The sequence below is a fragment of the Papio anubis genome, chromosome 11, assembly GCF_008728515.1.
Source record: "Papio anubis isolate 15944 chromosome 11, Panubis1.0, whole genome shotgun sequence".
NCBI lineage: Eukaryota > Metazoa > Chordata > Mammalia > Primates > Cercopithecidae > Papio > Papio anubis.
The window spans coordinates 18833021-18852952 of NC_044986.1; the positions used below are offsets into that span (position 1 = coordinate 18833021).

Genomic DNA, 19932 nt, shown 5'->3' on the forward strand with positions numbered 1-19932 from the left:
AACCCCAGTTCAGAGGAGACATGTTGCCGGTTTTTCAGCATTTTATGTTTCTAAGCCAGAGAAATGTAAGCTCTAGAACGGAAGATTCAATATTGTATAATTAATTAACAAGATAATACTGATAAATAAATCATAATAAGACACAAAACATTCATAATAAAATTATTTAAATAACTGTATAGCTATGTGTTAGCTCATTTCTCCGTTTCATTTTTTAAAAATCATAATTTAAAAATTCTGGATGAATGAACTGAATATTGTTCTGTATTTAATCAAAAGCAAAGTTCTGCCCTGATTTTTACCTTTTCAGGCTGTGGCGCACAGCCTGGTTAAGAGTCCCAGGCTGGCATGGAGCTCCAAGTCCTAGTCTTACTTCCCAGGGTGAATTGAGACCTGTGTGATTTAGCTTTTTCAAGACAGTTGCCTCCGCCTTAGAATGAGAAGCTGTGAACTAGATGCGAGCGATTTTTCAAGCCTCGCTCATCACTGGAATCTCCTGGATGGGTGGGAGTGGACTAGAGGTGGGAGTCTCTCTAAAAAGATCAATGTTTAGCTTATTTTTCCCCCAAAACCTGCATGCTAATTTAGTAGTTTCTGGAGGGTTCTCATGTATGATGTCACTCAGCCAGGTTGGAAGGCCCTGTTCCCAGTAAACTCTAAGAGCCCTTCTGATGCTGACCCTGAGAAGTCGTTGCTTTGAAGTTGATATAATGATAGACAAAGATTTATTGACTATCTCCCTGTCCCTGGACATTTGAGCCAGCAAAGGAGCACTTACTACTACTGCCTCTACTGCTGCTGAATGACAATGATTCTGCCTGAATTGGGGGCCTCCTTTTTAGCTGAGAAGTTATATTCATACAGAAGTTAATTTCACCCTCTTAGCAATTCTTTGAAGGGAACCAGGAGTTAATATTTCTATTTATGAGTCACTTTGAGGCTCACCGTTTAAGGGAGATTCCCAAGTTAATGTTAGAACTCAGGTTTTCTAACTCTAAATCCAGGTCTCTTTCTATTATAAACATTCATGCAAATAAAAGAAGGAAGTTGTCCAGTATGGGTAGAGGATATAGGGAGGGAGGAAATTCCTGAAAAGGGCCATTACAAAGCAACAAAACCCACACTTCAGAAGGCCCAGCCCAAGTTGAGAATCGAACTCTGGCTTGTCCCTTAGAGGATCCACGTGGAACTCCGGTCTAAAAAAATAAGCTTGGATGGGAAGGAAGGCTTGGGCTTGGGTGGGGTAAGCGAGGTGCCTCTGGGTATGCAACAGGTAAAGGGCACTTATTCTCAGGGTCAGTCACGGAGCACGAGGGCCTATTTAAACATTGTGTCCAGGTCCACTCCTGGCCTGGTCGGAGGCCACAGAACCTGTGCGTGTTGTGTTGAGTGGATCCTTAACTTCCTGACTCCCTCCTTACAGAACAGATTTAAGACTTGTTCAGGTTTAGCTAATGAGTGTGAAGCAGTAGGGCTACTGGCATCCAGCAGAGAGTGATTTTTGATTCTTAAAAATAAAGCAAGTTCTAAGTTGGTGGATGCCATCTGCACCTGCCTATGGCTTGATCCCCCTAGTTGGTCAATCCAGGCACGTCACTTCACCTCTCCAAGCCTACACTGTACTGCAGAAAGTGACACAGCACCACAAGTGGAGAGGACACCACCTCTCCTCGGGACTTCTAAAATGTAAGAGTGTAAGCATCTAAAACTCTCCATGATGACTGGAGCCAGCCACATTTGTGGGGTTAAGTCCAAATTTACCTATATGTTGTTTATTACAGTTAATTGCCAATTGTTAGGCTACTGAGGGGCAACTTAAAGGGAATGTAACAGCCGTGGAAATAAAAACGAATGTCAAAAAGCTGGTACTTGCTCTTAAGTATTTGCTTCTGACTCAGATTTGCGGTGATGTTCAGCTTGTGAGTTTCACATTTCCTAATTGACAGCATCACACATTTGAAAAATCACGTTGATGAAGATTATTGCCACATGGGCCAAGGGCAAGTGCGTGGGCATGGAAACTGTCATTGATGTCTTCATGTCATTGATGTCTTTAAAACTGATGTCATTGATGTCTTTAAAAAAGTCATTGATGACTTTTTTAAAAGGCTGTCTGCCTGGTGACCTGGGAGAAGAAACTGATCATCTACATGCAGAAGGCAATATTTTTGCAAAATATGCTGCTATTGATGAATACCTACTATGAAGAGAAATTGTCTTTCTGAAAAGAAGCTAATATGAATTCTTAAACAGATATTTACAGCCTGGGCCGGGTGCGGTGGCTCAAGGCTGTAATCCCAGCACTTTGGGAGGCCGAGACGAGCGGATCACGGGGTCAGGAGATCGAGACCATCCTGGCTAACATGGTGAAACCCCGTCTCTACTAAAAAATAAAAAAATTAAAAAAACTAGCTGGGCGAGGTGGCGGGCACCTGTAGTCCCAGCTACTCGGGAGGCTGAGGCAGGAGAATGGCGTGAATCCGGGAAGCGGAGCTTGCAGTGAGCTGAGATCCGGCCACTGCACTCCAGCCTGGGCCACAGAGCGAGACTCCGTCTCAAAAAAAAAAAAAAATTACAGCCTGTCCTATTTCTCCCAGTTTAAAAGGGACTGGGTCTCCAGCACCATGAAACATTCAGCTCACCCATGTAGATGTCCAGCACAAAGTCTAATTCTGCATAATCATCACAGAGGTCTAGGCACGGTCCCAGGGAACTGAAAGACCTACTGCTTACTGCTTGACCGGTAGCCAGTTCTTCTGGGGTGGGGCCTTAAGCTTCACTGGGAATTCATGGTATTTAAAGTATTTTTTCGTGAAGGACTTTCCATTTGGAAACTTACTGTTCTGTGTGCCCTGCTAGATGACTTGCTGGAACATCCGTTCACTAATGGAGGTAAATCATTCCATTTTACTACCTGGTTGCCCTTAGAACTAGTACATTCCCCTTTCTTCTCAAAATGAGGCACATTTATTTGTTTGGACTATCTCCAGCTGGCTGGGTTGGTTATGACTGCATTTCAGACATGTTGGCTGCTGCTTCTCCAAGAAATAAATGGGCACGGGAGGGCAGCAAGCAGAAGGAGTAAGGAAAAGGAATGAAATTGCTGCAATAACCTTGAGGGCGATGTCTTTCTGCCTCCAGACGCCCGTTTCCACCCGGAGACCGAGTCACATTCAATGGGAGAGACTGCCTTTGTCAACTCTGTGCACAGCCGATGTCATCCAGTCCGAAAGAAACCACCTTCTCCAGCAGTAAGTGCCCCGGTGACCCACTGACATGAATACCTATGCAGTCCAGAGGTAGCTCAGGCAGGTGCCTTCCTTTTTGAGAAACCTGTTAGCTGGAAATGAGATTCATCTATCTACTTGAATAGATATTTCTCCAAAGATGAGATTAAAATGGCCAACAAGTACATGAAAAGGTACTCAATATTATCAGTCATCAGAGAAATGCAAATCAAAACAATCAGAAGATACCAACTATACCTGTTAAGATAACTATTATAAAAAAGACACGATATGACGAGCGTCAGCCAAGGTGTGGAGAAAAGGGAGCCCTTGAACACTGTTGGTAGGAATGTAGATTATTAATGTAGACATTATGGAAAGCAGCATGGAGGTTCCTAAAGAAATTAAGAATAGGCCAGGTGTGGTGGCTCATGCCTGTAATCCCAGCACTTTGGGAGGCTGAGGTGGGAGGATTGCTTGAGCTTCATTTAAAAACAGCCTGGGCAACATGATGAAATCCCGTCTCTACAACAAATGCAAAAAGTAGCTGGGTATGATAGTACATGTCTGTAGTCTCAGCTACTTGGGAGCTTGGGAGGCTGAGATGGGAGGATGGCTTGAGCCTGGGAGGTGAAGGTTGAGATTTCAGTGAGCTGAGATTGCACCACTGCACTCCAGCCTGTGTGACAAAGCTAGACCATCTCCAAAAAAAAAAAAAAAAAAAAAAAAAAAACCCGAAAAATAGACTGCCATGTGACCCAGAAATTCCTTTGCATACACAAAAATATTTAATATGTGAAAAAGATTAAAGTAGGAATAAAATTAAAGCAGAATAAAAGAGCTACATTTATATGGGGCAGAGAAGGCATCTCTCAAATATGACACCTAAGGAGAGATTTGAAGGAAGTGTGGGAACAAGCTGCACATATATCCGGGGACTTGTCATTATTTACAAGGTCTTGTCTGACCTGTCAGAATCCATAGAGAACCTACTTACCCCAAAATAAAAATAGTGGCCAATTGCACCATTTCTTCTGGAAAATACCATCGAGTAGGTCAGTTAATACACATTTTAAGTTGATGCATTATGAACTGTGGGCACCAAGCAAGGAAACTCTACTCCCATCTTTTTCCTGGGACATTAGGAAGTGAACTAGAAGTTTGCCGTGGTTTCTGTGGCTTTTGCCAATCCTTGGGAGATTTGGAATAAACCTCTTTAAGCTCTTAAGTGAGTCTTAATACGTAAGAATGATATAAACCACTTCTGCACCAGAGAAATTCAGTGCAATTTATAATAGTGATTCCAACTCTTCCTATTAAAGTAGAAATCTTATACTTATTAAAAATAAGAATGTTCTGACTAAAGCATTTGCATAAAAATTGGATTTTGACCATTGGGAGGAAAGAAGAAAATACACATATTAGCGCATGTTATTCAGCACACATGACCGGATCCTTGGCATGTGAATTTATGTGACCTGCCAACAAATAACAGCAGCTTGAATAGGATGACAGCTACAAAGCAAGGCACCATCCTAGACCCCTTGTAGGGTTTCAAGTCCTTCACCATTCTTGCTACCCTGCCTCAAATGCAAGAGATACAGTTAGCCTCAGGTCACTGGGACGGTAACCTCCAGTGGGAATCATCACCCCATTATTTGGGAGGGCTTGCTTTGAAAGTACATTACCAAAAACTTTGAAGGAATCTTGTCTAGTTAATGAAAAAAGCCCCTGTAATCCCAGCACTTTGAGAAGCCAAGACGGACAGATCACGAGGTCAGGAGTTCGAGACTAGCCTGTCCAACATGGTGAAACCCTATCTCTACTAAAACTACAAAAATTAGCTGAGTGTGGTGGTGGGCACCTGTAATCCCCGCTACTTGGGAGGCTGAGGCAGGAGAATCCCTTGAAACTGGAAGGCGGAGGTTGCAGTGAGCTGAGATCACCCCACTACACTCCAGCCTGGGCAACAAGAGCAAAACTCAATCTCAAAAAAGAAAAAGAAAAAGAGGCTTTTATAATTTTTATGAGTTCCAGAATACGGTGATAGCTGGAACAGAGAATCATGTCCTCAAGGCCTATCATGGGATTGACTGTGTCTTCATTGTGAAGTCCTTTAGTCCAACTATGTTTTTTGATAGGTGGGGAAATTGAGGCCCATGGGTGTACTTAAGATCACATAAGCTATCTAGTAAGATAGGGTCAGATGCACATCTTTTGGCTCCTGGTTTTTTGCTTGCTCTCTCTTTCTTTTTTAAATCTAATACTCTTCATTGTTTGGTTTAAGAAATAGAAGCATGATATCTTTTAAGGCTTCCAACCCTCTCTGGCTGTGTAATTTGGGAACATGTTTCCTAGTCACCGTTCTACCAAAATGTTAATTCTAATTTTTATTAAATTTCTTTATCTATATTTTCTGTTTTTATATGACATACATGTTATATACACGTAAATGAAAATTATAAACATAAAAATATAATCTAACTCAAAGCCATTGCATGTTTAATATTAGATTTAACCATCATTGCTTATGTGCAAATTGTTGGGCCAAGTCGTATTTTCTCCTTTGCTTCCAATGGATGGAATCCCATTTCTATGCAACTGCTTTGGTCAGGACATCTTTATTTTTAACAAGTATTTGTCTATTTAAATAAATACTCTAAAGGCATTTATGGGGTATGTGGGTGTCTATAAAAAAGAAAGCTCTTTTACATGGATACACACTTGCAAATTACCCAGACTAGACAGGTACACAAATATTAGAGCAATGGGAATTTCTGGCAAGTTTCAAAAATTCATTGGAGCATAATTAGAAAATACTTGTTTGCTGTTTGTGACTCTTCAATAATTGCCCTATACTTTAAAACTAGCCTGTGTGGTTTTAGTTCCTTTTTTATGACTTTTTAAATTTTTGTAATGTTTTTAAAAAATTCCAGGGTACATGTGCGGGCTGTGCAGGTTTGTTACATGGGTAAGCGTGTGCTGTGGTGGTTTGCTGCACCTATCAACCCATCACCTAGGTATTAAGCCCAGCATGCCGTAGCTCTTCTCCCTTTTTAAACTTAGTAAAGCTTCCTAAGTGGAAGTAGAAAGTAGCCTTTTTAAAGTGTGAATCTCTCCCTTGATAATGTTCACAGACTCGGCGAAATCTACCAGAAAGCCAAGGCCAAGGTCCTCTTTTTCCTTTGAAATATTCTGTTCAGAAATGAGAGTGCTCTTCTGAACCACAGTTTTATTTCACATTCTGTGACTGGTTTCCCATAATCTCTAAATAGGAGAGGAAGACAGCAGATAGGTAGAGAAATACAAGCAAAGTGGATGGAGTGGACGTTTATATGAAAGAGTCTCTGACCTTATTGAGGAAAGATGCAGCCTTTTTCTTTCAGCTGCTCAGCAGCTGCCATGTCTGTATTGTTCTGCTTTAGGAAGAGCTCCCACTGGAGTGCTCTGTTCAGTGCTTCCTCCACCTTGCAGTAACTCTTCTAATCTTGATATCTATTTTATTTTCCTCATCAAGCACTCACATAGTACTTATGATACATCAGGTACTGTGTAACTGGTTTACATTATTAACTCATTTAATCCACATAACAATCCTATAGCTTGGCACTAATACTATCCCCTTTTCAGAGAAGAAGAAACAAAGGGCCATAGAGGTTAAATAATTTGCCCAAGGTCCCACAGACAGTATCAGAGCTGGGATCTAAACCCAGGCGATCTGGCTCCTGATGCCGTGTTCCTGTCCCTGATGTTTCTTTGATGGTGTAAGTATCACTCTCTGATTTTCAAAGATGTGACTGCTGAGCCTTGGAGCAGTGGCGTATTCATCTGCAGATTATCCAGGTGCCCTGACTCCAAGAGCTGTGCACTTTCTACATGTCACAGCAGCTTCCCTTCAATCTTATATGAAGTTTTGGTGAATGGAAACCACCAGACAGTTTTTGTTTTTGTTTTCGAGACAGGGTCTCACTTCGTCGCCCAGGCTGGAGTGCAGTGGTATGATCCTGGCTCATTGCAACCTCTGCCTCCCAGGTTCAAGCGATTCTCCTGCCTCAGCCTGCTGAGTAGCTGGGATTACAGACATGTACTGCCACACCTGGCTAAGTTTTGTATTTTTAGTAGAGATGGGGTTTCACCATGTTGGCCAGGCTGGTCTCTAACTCCCAACCTCAAGTAATTTGCCCACCTCAGCCTCCCAAAGTGCTGAGATTACAGGCGTGAGCCACCATGCCCGGCCAGAACCGTTAGGAAGTTATTCATAGAAGCAAACAACTTCAATGAAAGATTATTGCCTTGAATTATTTAAAACTGTTGCTGCATCCAGACTACTGCAATTTCAATCCAACAAGCAATAAACATTACATGAAAGCAAGATAGTAGTGAAAGTTAGCACACAGGGTTTTGATGAACATTAACTAGATTGTTTTATTAGCTGATTCATACTTTTTTAAAAAAGTATTATGTCCAGAAGACATGCTTTACCAGAAGGTTAAGTACAATCTTCAAAAGCTTCATTCCACTCTCTTCTTTATGTATTTACCAGTAACGGAGCGAGGGGCTGGATTCCCATGGGTTAAGGAGTGATGTCAGAGAAAGTCTGTGTGTGGCAACTGAGAGTGTAGGGAATCGGGTTTGGGTTGTCATTTCCTACAGAGCTCTTATGTATTTCAGACATCTGAGCAGGAGTGGGCTGCTGTCTACAGTCACACTTTCCATGTCAAAGGGTGTCTGACTAGTGTCTGATAGCATGTGGGTTTGCGGGGATTGACAAGATGAACACCCACACAAACACATGCAAACTCATCTTTCTCTTTTCCCTCCTCTGTGTGCAGCATCATTATTCCAAGTGCAATTGGAACTCCTACAGGTATCAGGACAAATGCTCTAGTTGGACTGAATTGAAATCATTTCAGCAGAGTGCAGTGGCTCACGCCTATAATCCCAGCACTTTGGGAGGCCGAGGCGTGCAGTTCACAAGGTCAGGAGATCGAGACCATCCTGGCTAACATAGAGAAACCCCATCTCTACTAAAAATACAAAAAATTAGCCGGGCGTGGTGTCAGGCATCTGTAGTCCCAGCTACTGGGGAGGCTGAGGCAGGAGGATGGTGTGAACCCGGGAGGCAGAGCTTGCAGTGAGCCAAGATAGCGCCACTGCACTCCAGCTTGGGTGACAGATCGAGACTGTCTCAAAAAAAAAAAAAAGAAAAAGAAATTTCAGATAAAGCATCACGTGCATGATGTTTCCAAAGGGGAAGCAGACATTTCCAATTATTTTACTTTTCTATTTAGTCCAGTAGCCTTTAATATATGCGAGATAACTTTCTTTTATCTTAATGTTCTCTCTAAAAAAATATCATTGTCAGGTTGAGTGATAACTGTCCGCCAAGGGAGCGTAGGGAAGATCTGCCCTGGTTTCTGCGTGCCTAGGGTCAGGTCCTGGCTCTTCCACTTACTAGCAACCTCTTTACTTCCCCATCCTCCACTTCCTCATCTGTGAAATGGGATGGTCATAGATCCCTACATTGTAGGATTACATGAGTAAATGCAGTGCTGTGTACTTATAAAACAGTAATTTACTCTTCAGGCATTGATTTCTGAATTTTCTTGGAGAGCAGTTCCCACATTTTGTGACTCTGCTTTTGTCACTCTGCTGGTCATGACAGCTGCCTTTCTCTGCTCATTTGATATTTTCTACCATTATAAAAACTGACAGGCAGGAATGCATCCACACATGTAGCACATGGATTGTTGGAGTTTGACTCATAATGATGAGTTTTTATGACAGCATCTCCAAAAACAGATCTGCCTCCCCTTCTTTAGACATATTCTCCTTGTAGGATACAATGGCAGAGGAGGCCTGGCAGGGAACTGCTGAAGAGTAGGGGTTCTGTACAAGTTCTTGGCTGGTTCTAATTCCAGCTTTAGCACTTAAAGGATATGTGGCCTTGAGAAATCAATCTTTCTATGTCTCTGTTTCTTTGCCTATATAATGGGAAACAATAGTAGTTCCTTTCTCATAGTGTTGTTGTGACGATTAATAAAAATGGAGTGCTTAGAAGATTGATGACACATAGGAAGTACATACGTGTTGGCCATTATTCTTTAAGGAAGTTGTGAGCCTAAAACTTGAGGCTAGAGATACTCAGGACCAGAAAGGAAAGAAAGAAAGAAGGGAAGGGGAGGGGAGGGGAGGGGAGGGACACAGCATAATGGTTGACAATTGGGCTCTGCATTTCAGAGTGCCTGGGTCTGAACCCTGATCCTACCTCTTCCTAGTCGTGTAGGGTTGGGCAAGTCATTTGATATCTTAGAAACTCCGTGCCCTCGTCTATAAATGGAAAATCTCTGCTTCAAAGAGTTGTTATGATGGCCACATGAGATACTTCATGGAAGGGCAGTCTAAATGGGGAGAGGGGACCTGTAAAACCCATGTAGGAGGCTGGGTGCGGTGGCTCACGCCTATAATCCCAGCACTTTGGGAGGCTAAGGTGGGTGGATCATGAGGTCAGGAGTTAGAAAGACTAAAGCCTGGCCATTATGGTGAAACCTCGTCTCTACTAAAAAAAAAAAAAAAATAGAAACATTAATCAGGCGTGCTTGTGCACGCCGGTAGTCCCAGCTACTCAGGAAGCTAAGGGAAGAGAACCACCTGAACCCAGGAGGCGGAGGTTGCAGTGAGCCGAGACCATGCCACTACACTCCAGCCTGGGTGACAGAGCAAGACTCAGTCTCAAAAAACAAACAAACAAACAAAAAACTCATGCATGAGGAAACCCACCCAGAACAAAGACTGTTACTGTGTGTCTTGAGAAGTGAAATTGGAAGATAGAGCAATGAGGCCAGGTCCAGGGAGGCCTGGAGGAGTTTGGCCACATGGAGTTCCTGAGGATCATTTTAACCTAGAGGATGACCAGATGAAAACAATGTTCTAGAAAGACTAAGGTGGCGATGGAGAGAGTGATATGTAAAATCACTGATTTTGGATCAGGGATCAAGGTTGGGGGGACCATTGATTGTAGTTACTGGTAATGGCTGTGGGAAAAGATGAGGAAGGTAAATGAAAGTCTCATGTTTGTAAAGATCTAGGATGCTATTCCTCATTCAACAAACATCTCATTGAGCATCTGCTATGTTCCAGGCATTATTCTAGGCACCAGCTAATTTTTTTTTTTTTTTTTTTTTTTTGAGACGGAGCCTCTCTCTGTCGCCCAGGCTGGAGTGCAGTGGTGCAATCTTGGCTCACTGCAACTTCCGCCTGCCAGGTTCAGGTGATTCTCCCACATCAGCCTCCCAAGTAGCCAGGACTGCAGGCATGTATCACCACGACTGGCTAATTTTTCTTTTTTTTTTTTTTTTGTATTTTTTGTAGAGACAGTGTTTCACTATGTTGGCCAGGCTAGTCTCAAACTCCTGACCTCAAATGATGGACCCACCTCAGCCTCCCAAAGTGCTGGAATTACAGGCATTAGCCAAATTCTCTATTACATACTTAACATATTATATTACTGTTATACATTTGTCACAACTAAGAAAACTGCCATTGGCACATCACGAATTGCATTTTAATTGTTTACATGCGTGCCCACCTCCACTACCAAGAAAATGAAAACTGTCTGTCTTTCTTATACAAGGCCTAGCACTTACAGTCCTAGATAAAAGTTCCGGAAATTGAACCAAAGCTTTCTCTCTCTCTAGACAAGGCTAATTACAGTCTTCTCGTTTTAAGTATTCATTGAAAAACAGCACACATATTACAGAAACATACAAAAGAGATAAAGATCACCTGAAATCCCATCACCAAGAGGTGACCTCTGCTAACATTTTGGTGAACATTCTTCTGAATATCGCTCTAAGTGCTACAGACATGCACACAATTTTACATAACTTCTTTCCATAGTATTTTGTTCGCATGTCTTCTTTTCCAAAATCATGTATTCTTCTGAGTGTCACAAAAAAGGCTGAAACCCTTAAATTTACTTGGGTCGCTTGGCAATGGGGTGAGCTCAAGTGTGTCCTGGCAAAGCTGTGCTTTGATTTCCATTATAGCAATATTAGCATATAGCCCTGTTACCTCCTGGTATATTTCTCTCTCTGAACAGACCATCAGCTACTGAATGGTAAGGACTGGTTTTTTTGTTTGTTTGGGTTTTTGTTTTTGTTTTTGTTTTTTTGGTATTTTTTTTATGAATAGCACTGTGCACCTAGCAAGCACATACATGTTCATTTAGTGAGTGAATTGATACCATCCCAGGAGAGTCTTTGAGGGAGTAAATCTCAGCTCCCAGGTCTGAATGGTGAGGTCCGATTGCTGTTTGAATGAAGATGCAGTTTGCGTGCATGAGAAGTAAGGTATACTGGCATGTTTAAACTCTGTCATTTTCTCTTCTCACTCATGAGTGTTTTCCCTTACTTAACAGCAGGGGAAGCAGTTATTGCTTCCGATAAATTTGTTGATAACAGAATCAAAACATGTTTTTAAGAAAAGGTAGAGGTGTCAGGGAATGAATCTCCTCAGCTTTGAGTATAACACTGGAGAGCCGCTATACTTCTCTGAACATAGAGGGAGCCAGCCCCTGACCTGGAAGAGGGGTGACCTGGTGTGGCAGTTTCAATGTTGTTCTACTGGATATTGAGAGAGGTGTTGAGAGGCTTTGGAATCTTACATAGTAGCCAAAGGTTCATTGCAGAGACAAGGTATAGTGCAAAGAGGAACAATAATATTCAGATTTTTCCTACTAAAATCTGTAGCAATTATGACCCAGACATCAAGATCCCAGAGTGATCCATCTTTTCCCTCATCCTGAGCCTGGATTATCTAAGTTTCAAGAAAGGAAGAAAAGTTCCTGCTTTATAGGGAATGAGTACAACTCAGGGATTAATTTAAAAGTGCTTTCAGTGGGTGGAAAGTTAGCGGCATTTTGTTATTTGCTGTTTTTGTTTCAGCAGTTATCGGTCCTACATGATAAAGCCCACATCTAAAAACTTATCAAAAGAACTGGAATTTCAGTAGTTGGAACAGCAGTCATTTCCCAGTTTAATTTTCATTTTTAAGTAGCAGTAAAAATCTAGCTGTTTAAAAGCACTGCTTTGCATATCTATAATTGTATATTTACACAGATTGTTCCTGGAAGGATATTTGAGCAATTGCTATTAGCAGTTGCCTCTAGGAAGGGAAAGAGAGGACTGGGTGGAAAGAGACAGGGAGAGAAGGAAAATGATTTTTGGTGTATTTTTCACCCTATGATTTTACCTATTTAAAAGCAAAGTCTATTAAAAATAAAATAATGTTCATTTTTCAGAATAAAATAACAGGCTCATTCCAAAGTCTTGCTGGCGCCTGCCCTTGCTGTGACCTTCAGCCGTGTGTGTATTAAGTGACAGCTCACGTGATGAAAGTACTGAAAGTGACATTCTGCCCCTTCTTTTCTTCTCCCTATCTTTGGAATAGAGTAAATGAGCTGAGGTTTGCTAATGAGTACGGATCTGAGAAGCTGACGTAGAACTCAAGTACGATTTCCTCTTTGGCCAGAGCCCAGGTATGCTAGGTGAACACAGCCAGTTAAAGATTTATCATAAACCTCTTCACCAGGTTCAAGTTTACACCTGTATTAGGGAAATCAGCTCAAGAGCAAATTTTCTGGAAACAATTTTATTTTTATTGAGGGGAAATTCACATGGCATAAAACTGACCATTTTAAAGTGAACGTTTCAGTGGTCTTTAGTGCATTCACTACAAATGTGCTTTTGTACAACCATCCCCTCTATCTAGTTCCAAAACATTTTCATCACCCCAAAAGAAAACTCCTGTACCCATTAGGCAGTTACTCCCCTCCCCACCACTTTTTCCCAGTCCCTAGAAACTACCAATCTGCTTTCTGTCTCTATGGATTTGCCTATTCTGGATATTTTATATGAATGGGGTTATACACTATTAGCATTTTGTGTCTGGCTTCTTTATTTAGTATCATGATTTTTAAGGTTGATCCAGTTTGTACCATTTGTCAGTGCAGTTGTGTTGCTCAACAACAGGGATTCGTGCTGACAAATGCATCATTAGGTGATGTTGTCATTGTGTGAACCTCATAGGGGGTACTACACAAACCTAGATGGTGTAGCTTACTACTAACACCGAGGCTATATGGCATAGCCTGTTGCTCCTAGGCTACAAACCTGTATAGCATGTGACTATACTGAATTCTGTAGGCAGTTGTAACACGGTAAGTGTTTGAGTGTCTAAACATATCTAAACGTAGAAAAGGTCATGTATTGTGCTTCATGTTATGGAGGCTACAGTGTCACTAGGCAACAGAAATTTTTCAGCTCTGTTGCAATCTTATGGGACCACTGTCATGTATGCAGTCTGTCATTGACCCAAACATCATTCTGTGGCGCATGACTGTACTTCATTTCTTGTGTGGCTGAATAATGTTACATTGTATGGCTATATCACATTCTGTTTAGCCATTCATCTGTTAATGGGCATTTAGGTCATTTCCATCTTGGGCTATTATGAATAGTTCTGCAAAGAACATTCATGTATGAATATTTGAGTACTTGTTTTTAATCCTTTTGCATCTTGGTACATTTTAAGGGGAGTTTGATAAGAATGATCCCAAATCTTGGAAGCAGTGGTGGCCAGTTTTCTTAACCCCTCCCAAAAATTACTGGGCCGGTACCCAGTAGTATTTATGTCATGGCAGGCTATGGCATGGGCACCATTGAATGGCCTTAGGTGACAGCTGGTAGCAGAGTTCATCTGGTGCCTTTCTTCCTCTCTTGTTTGCTTTCTCTCCCACTCTTAGATCCTTCCCTTTTTCTACTGCTTTTCTTCTGCTATTGCTGGCCGTAATTTGAACAGAGGACCATATGGCCGTTGCTTAGCCTGCTGGTAGAAATTTACCTCAGATTTGCCAAACTCTCCAGAAAAAAGAGTATGAACAGTGCTGAGAACACAGGCTTCAAGCTTCAGCCATGTTAGTTCTGTCTTCCTGCAAAAAGATACAAAGTCCTTTGTGGCTCAGGGATCACATAATGTTTGCAAGGCGTGTCTGGATTATATTTTGTAAGCAGAAGGGAGAACTGCTCCAAGCTCACAGAGAAGCACTGGTAGAGCCATGTGCTAGGTGCGTGGTCACTTGCCCTGCCCTGAGGGAGACCCCAAGGTGAGCACACCCTGTCCACTACAGCCATGGCTAGAACTTTTCCCCCATGAAAGTTGGAGGTCAGTATATTTTTCTTTTTTCTTTCTTCTTCTTCTTCTTCTTCTTCTTCTTCTTTTTTTTTTTTTTTTTTTTTTTGAGATGAGTTTTTGCTACATTGTCCAAGCTGATCTCAAACTCCTGGGCTCAAGCAATCTCCCACCTCAGCCTCCTGAGTAGCTGGGATTATAGGCATGTGCCACCATGGCCGACTGGAAATCAGAATCTTCAAGGTTGCCATGTGACCATCGCCTTTTCTGAGAGCATCCCATGATTGGGTGATGCTTGGCTTTGTTTTGATAGCTTCCCATTTTCCTCTTGCTATGCAAATGGCATTTTCAGGTGAAAGAGAACTCTACTTTTGATTTCAAGTCAGTCCCTATGATGTTTACATCATCAGAAATGATGTGAGCAACCACATGGGACCAATGGAGGAGGGATTGGAAAGCAATGATGCTCTGGGCCTGTCCTCCATCAGCTGGACTTTTGAAATTGTTACCTGGTCATTTTGAAGTTAAGAATATACTTATTAGGGTGATGGTTTATTCTATACATGTAGCACCTCCTTTTAGTTATAGTTCTGAAAACATACATATATGCAGACACACACACACACACACACGAGTTCTCCCTGACAGGACCTGAAACCTTAAAAATTGGAGCAGGTGACAAAACAGTCTTAATGTTTTATGCTAGTATTTTTATTTCCCATAAAAGAATCTCTGTTACATTCCCAGGAAATACAGGTTTATTGCTATTTCTATTTATTGTTCAGAGAAATGGAAGAGAGGCAGTTTAAGAGATTATTACCCAAGGCAGTAGACCCTGTCTTTAAGCAGATATTAAATTTCTCAGCTCCTAGCTAGTTTTCAACAGCCTTTCAAAATACACGTTCTGCTTGACAAATGTATACTCTCAAGTAGCTGGAGTACTTGCTGTCTAAAAGGCACCCACATCCTTCACCCTGTTCCAAGCAGGCCTTGAGAAATTCAGCCCTCATGGGCTCATCAGATCAGCCATTGAGTCCAGCCCTGATTGCAGTGGCAGGTGTGGGGGCCATTCAGAGCCATCCTCCAAACATCATTAGTGGAAGTTCTTGGACTCTCAATTCTAATACTTCTGGGAATGGGGTCTGAGTTGGTATTAAGTCTACAACAGACCATCTTCTATTTCTTTTGTGCTCACCATCATATGTAGCAGCATTTGCCATGGGATTCCTGCATAATAAATTGTTAATCAGTTAATCCAGAGGAAAGGAAAACAACCTGACTCCTTTTAGTTTCCTGTTCACATCCTGGTCATGGATATGGCGGGTGGGGGAACACTCCAGTACTAGCTAAAGGAGAAGGGTTCTTGACCGTGATAATTGGTTACCAAAACACCAGGGGTTTGGTCTAGGTCCTGCTGCTCGCTGCACAGAAAGTCAATGACTGAGACAATTATTGCCAAGGAAGAAGGCTTTAATCGGGTGCTTCAGCCAAGGAGATGGGAGATCAATCTCAAATGTATCTCCCTGACTTTCCAAAATTAGAGATTTATATAGTACAGAAGAAATGTAACAATGTGTAATGAAACAGGAACTAAGGAGGGGGTAAGGAAGCATAAGGAAGCAATCATGATGAATGAGGGGTCTGGCATCTCATTGTCTGGATGGGTGATTTAGTGAGTTTCAGTTGTTTGATTTTCTTTTTTGAGAGTCATAAGGGTCCTTTTCTGAGAAAGGAACTCAGATAAAACAATTATTTTTGGGCCTTGTTACATTTTAAGGGGAGTTTGCTAAGAACTATCCTATTAAGCTTTAAGACCAGAAGGGCCAATGTCTATGTTTATCCAAAAAAAAAAAAAAAATCCTCTCTATGGAACTATTGGGTCAGTTTCAAGTCCCTAACATTCCTAACAGAACTCTGTGGGACTGGTTTAGAAATAAGGATTAGAAATTCAAAATGTGCAATGGCCTCTATTTATGAAAACTATGACCAAAGTAACTAAAACTCTAAGTGTATATGATATATACTTAAAACAGAGGAAAGATAGGATTTATTGCCAAATACCAGGTTGTAGAGGACTTGAACATGGCTGCTGCCCTGCCCGCCTTCTGCTTTCCTGATGAAGGCTGACCCTCTGTTGCTGTTATGGGCCACTCTGTTGCTAAAACTTGTTTGTTGTGCAGTAATTGTTTTCCAAAGACAACAAGAACCTTCACTTAAAATAGCAGTTCAGAGGCTTGCTCTGGCTTTCAGTGTGTCCAGCATGGCCATTAAGACAGCAAAGTCAGAAACTGACCTACAGGGACATGGGTGAGTATGCAAGGTCTAGTTCAAGGTTACATACTCAGGCTCCACATAAGCCTTTCAAAATCATCGAGGCATTTTTCATAAATCCGAGATGTAAAATATGCATAGCATTGAGACCCCCTTTTCCCCAGAGTGGGAAGACGTTGCACCCACATGAATGTTTTGATTTCCCCACCCAGTATGTGTCTTCTGACCTTGTATTGCTTTTCTGGCTAATGGCAGCATAGAATTTCAGATGCTGAAAAGTAGTTTTTAAAAATAATCCTTGAAAAGTGCTTAGCCTAACAAATTGCGGTTTCACATTCTGTTTTGTACTCTATTCTTTCTTATGTTGACCTCATACCCATGGTGTTTGCCATGACATGCTAAAAAAGAAAATTGTGGACTCATTTGAGTGACTTGCTTTAAATAAAAAGCATGGACTGTGGCCAGTCAATATTTGTCAACTCCTAGGTGTCTGATTTGGGACCTGGCAACACTGAACAGCCTGGATGAAGATGAAGGTCAACATTCAACAATATCCACTTGCTAGACCAACATTCTTATCACTACTAATGATGGGGCCTTTTTGGTCAAGGAGAGGTTTTCAAGTGCCTAAATCATTTCTGCCTTAAAGATGTTGAAACTGTTGCCCAACTCTTATAAAAAAAATAGTAACATAAGGAAAGTCTGGGTTTTTTAATCCATGTGTTGCAAACTCATGGTCCTAGGAAGGCCAGGCTAGTAGCACAGTTGCATGTGGTCAGTTCAAGCATGAGAACAGGTGGCAACTGACACACTTATGGAGGGATGGAAACCCCTGTGGACTGGAACTATCTGTGCTGCATAAAGTGAGCAGTCACCTCGTGTCTCTAAACAGTGATTCCCTTGGTGGAATCCACATGTCAGGGGCTGAGCTAATATGTTGAAGGCTTGTGTTGAAGGTAGCTTGTTAGCAGAATCTGATCCACATTCAGGTCACCCTTCTCTTGTGCCCCTTCTTTTTCTTTTGGACAGAATGAGTATTCTCCCACATTCTACCTCCACCATTTTATTACACAAGATTGGGAAATCCATGTTCTCTAGGAACAATTGAATGACAAGATAAGATGACATAAATTCAGGACCTCAACTTACCCAAGCCCTGGCACTTAAATTTGTTATTTTTTTTCTTGGAGCTCCTTAGCTTGAGTCCTGGCCAGGGATAAAGTACTCTAGTTAACAGTCTATTAAAAGGATATTTTATAAAGTCTCCAAAGTCTTATTCCATTTTCTATTAATAACAACCTAAATCTGAAATGATTTTGTTTCTATTTATTTTTCATCCACGTGTACAGCCATGAACTTATTTTGTACTTTAGTTTATGACAAATACAGTTTCTTTTTTTCTTTTTCCTTTTCTTTTCTTTTTTTAAATGAATCTATTGAAAAAAAGGATTCAAAGGAAAGCTTGAATTTTCTTGAACATATCTGAGCAACAGTTTCAATACTGAAGATCGATTTTTTAAACGTTTTATTTAAAAAATGTTATAGTAAAGAAAGAACAAGCTCTGAACTATCTTAAAATCCCTCTGGATTTTTTATAAGTCTCAGTTATCTCAGTGTCTCAGCAAGCGTTGATTAGATGCATAAAATTTCTCCCTAGTTTTTTAATGTAATGATTTACATTCAGTTCACAATAGTTCTCTATATAGTCTTTACCTTTGAAGGAACACCTCATGCTCTTGTTCTGTAGTGTCTGTTTTTGCCTCTTTACAATGAAGGAGGCAGGAACCAGAGAAACAAACCCATGATTGGAGGTTTAAAGTCAGAGCAGTCCTGTAAGCATCAAAGCTTGGGTTCAAGTGCATTTGAGAAAAGAAGATTTGTCCTCTGTGGTTAATTGGGCAGGCAAAGCCTGGGCCCACTCCAGGCCTTAGTTTCCTGTGTGTAAAATGAAGCATTTGCATCAGATGGTCTATAAAGTCCCTCTGGCTCTCAGATATTCTGTGGTCTGTAAAATGCAGATAATCTCTATTCTCCCAGGTTAGTGGGAGACCTAGGGCAAACTGAGATAACAGACATGCAAACTTCAGAACACAAGATGTTAATTTTCTTATGATGATTATGAAACTAATGAGAATCTAAAACGCCTTCCCCAGAAGCTGACAGTGGACCATTTAAAATGTTTTAAAGGGAAGAGAAAATGTAAGTTATGTTAGATTATTGCAGGTATCAGGACAGTAGAGACACCGAGTGTTTACATGTGTGTGCCTGAAATTCAGCTCAGTAATTACACATATTAGGCAGCCTGGAAAAGCAGGTATTGCTCACCTACTCATTTTACAGATGAAAAAAATGAAGCCCAGTAGTTGCCTAGTTTGCCCAGGGTCCCTCTGTTCAGTGTCAGAGCTGGAATTTGACTCCAGTGCTCTTCGGCTCCAAAATCCTTAACTGCTGTGAGTTGCCCAATAGGTGTGTAGAATACGCCAAGACACATGGGGGACAAAACAGTGAAGACTCTTATTTTTCCCTATTGCTACTTTTATTATCCTCCATCAGAGCTCCCTTTTCCACCTGAATGCTATCTTTTAGAGACAGGGTCTCACTCTTGTCACTCTGTCACCTGGCTGGAGTACAATGGTGTGATTATAGCTTACTGCAGCCTTGAGCTCCTGGGCTCAAGTAATCCTCCCACCTCAGCCTCCAAAGTAGCTAGGACTTGCAGTCCTAGCACTGCCACGCCTGGCTATTTTATTTTCTGTAGAGACAGGATCTCACTATGTTGCCTAGGCTGGTCTTGAACTCCTAGCCTCAAGCGATGATCCTTCTGTCTTGGCTTCTCAAAGTGTTAAGATTTAAGGTGTGAGCCACTATGCCCAGTCTGATGATATCTTAGATTACATAGCTTTCTTATCACTTTCAGCTCTTCAAAGTCCAGTCCTATTAAAAATTCTATTCCTACATCCATTTCAGAGCTTCACCCTTTCCTACGTCAGGCCCAACCCAAATTGGAGACCTGCAATGAGGCTGGTCTTTCTTATCTCCTTTCTGTCCTTTGGGGCTCCTTTGGGGTCTCGGACAGGGGGTGGGGGATTAGAAGTCAACGGGACAAGGTGTTATATAACTGGCGTTATCGTGCTTCTTGCCGCTAACACTGGCTGGAGATTTTTAGTGGGGATGGGGGCTACATTTGGAGTTCTTTGACCAAAGTGCAGTTTTTGGTTAACCTCTTGCAACCCACCCTTCTCCA

General features: G+C 41.6%; 1 protein-coding gene across 23 annotated transcripts in view; it reads left to right on the plus strand.

Annotated features, from left to right (window-relative positions):
• The window catches only part of ABLIM1 (actin binding LIM protein 1), a 230778-nt gene that overhangs the window by 84445 nt on the left and 126401 nt on the right, over positions 1-19932 (plus strand). For all 23 annotated transcript variants that reach the window (XR_002524455.2, XM_017944353.3, XM_009215407.4 and 20 more), the window contains exon 4: positions 3142-3251. Coding sequence is in view for 22 of the 23 variants with exons in the window: in XM_017944353.3 (XP_017799842.1) it covers positions 3142-3251 (110 nt within the window). In the remaining variant the exon portion in view is untranslated. The remainder of the gene's footprint in view (positions 1-3141; positions 3252-19932) is intronic.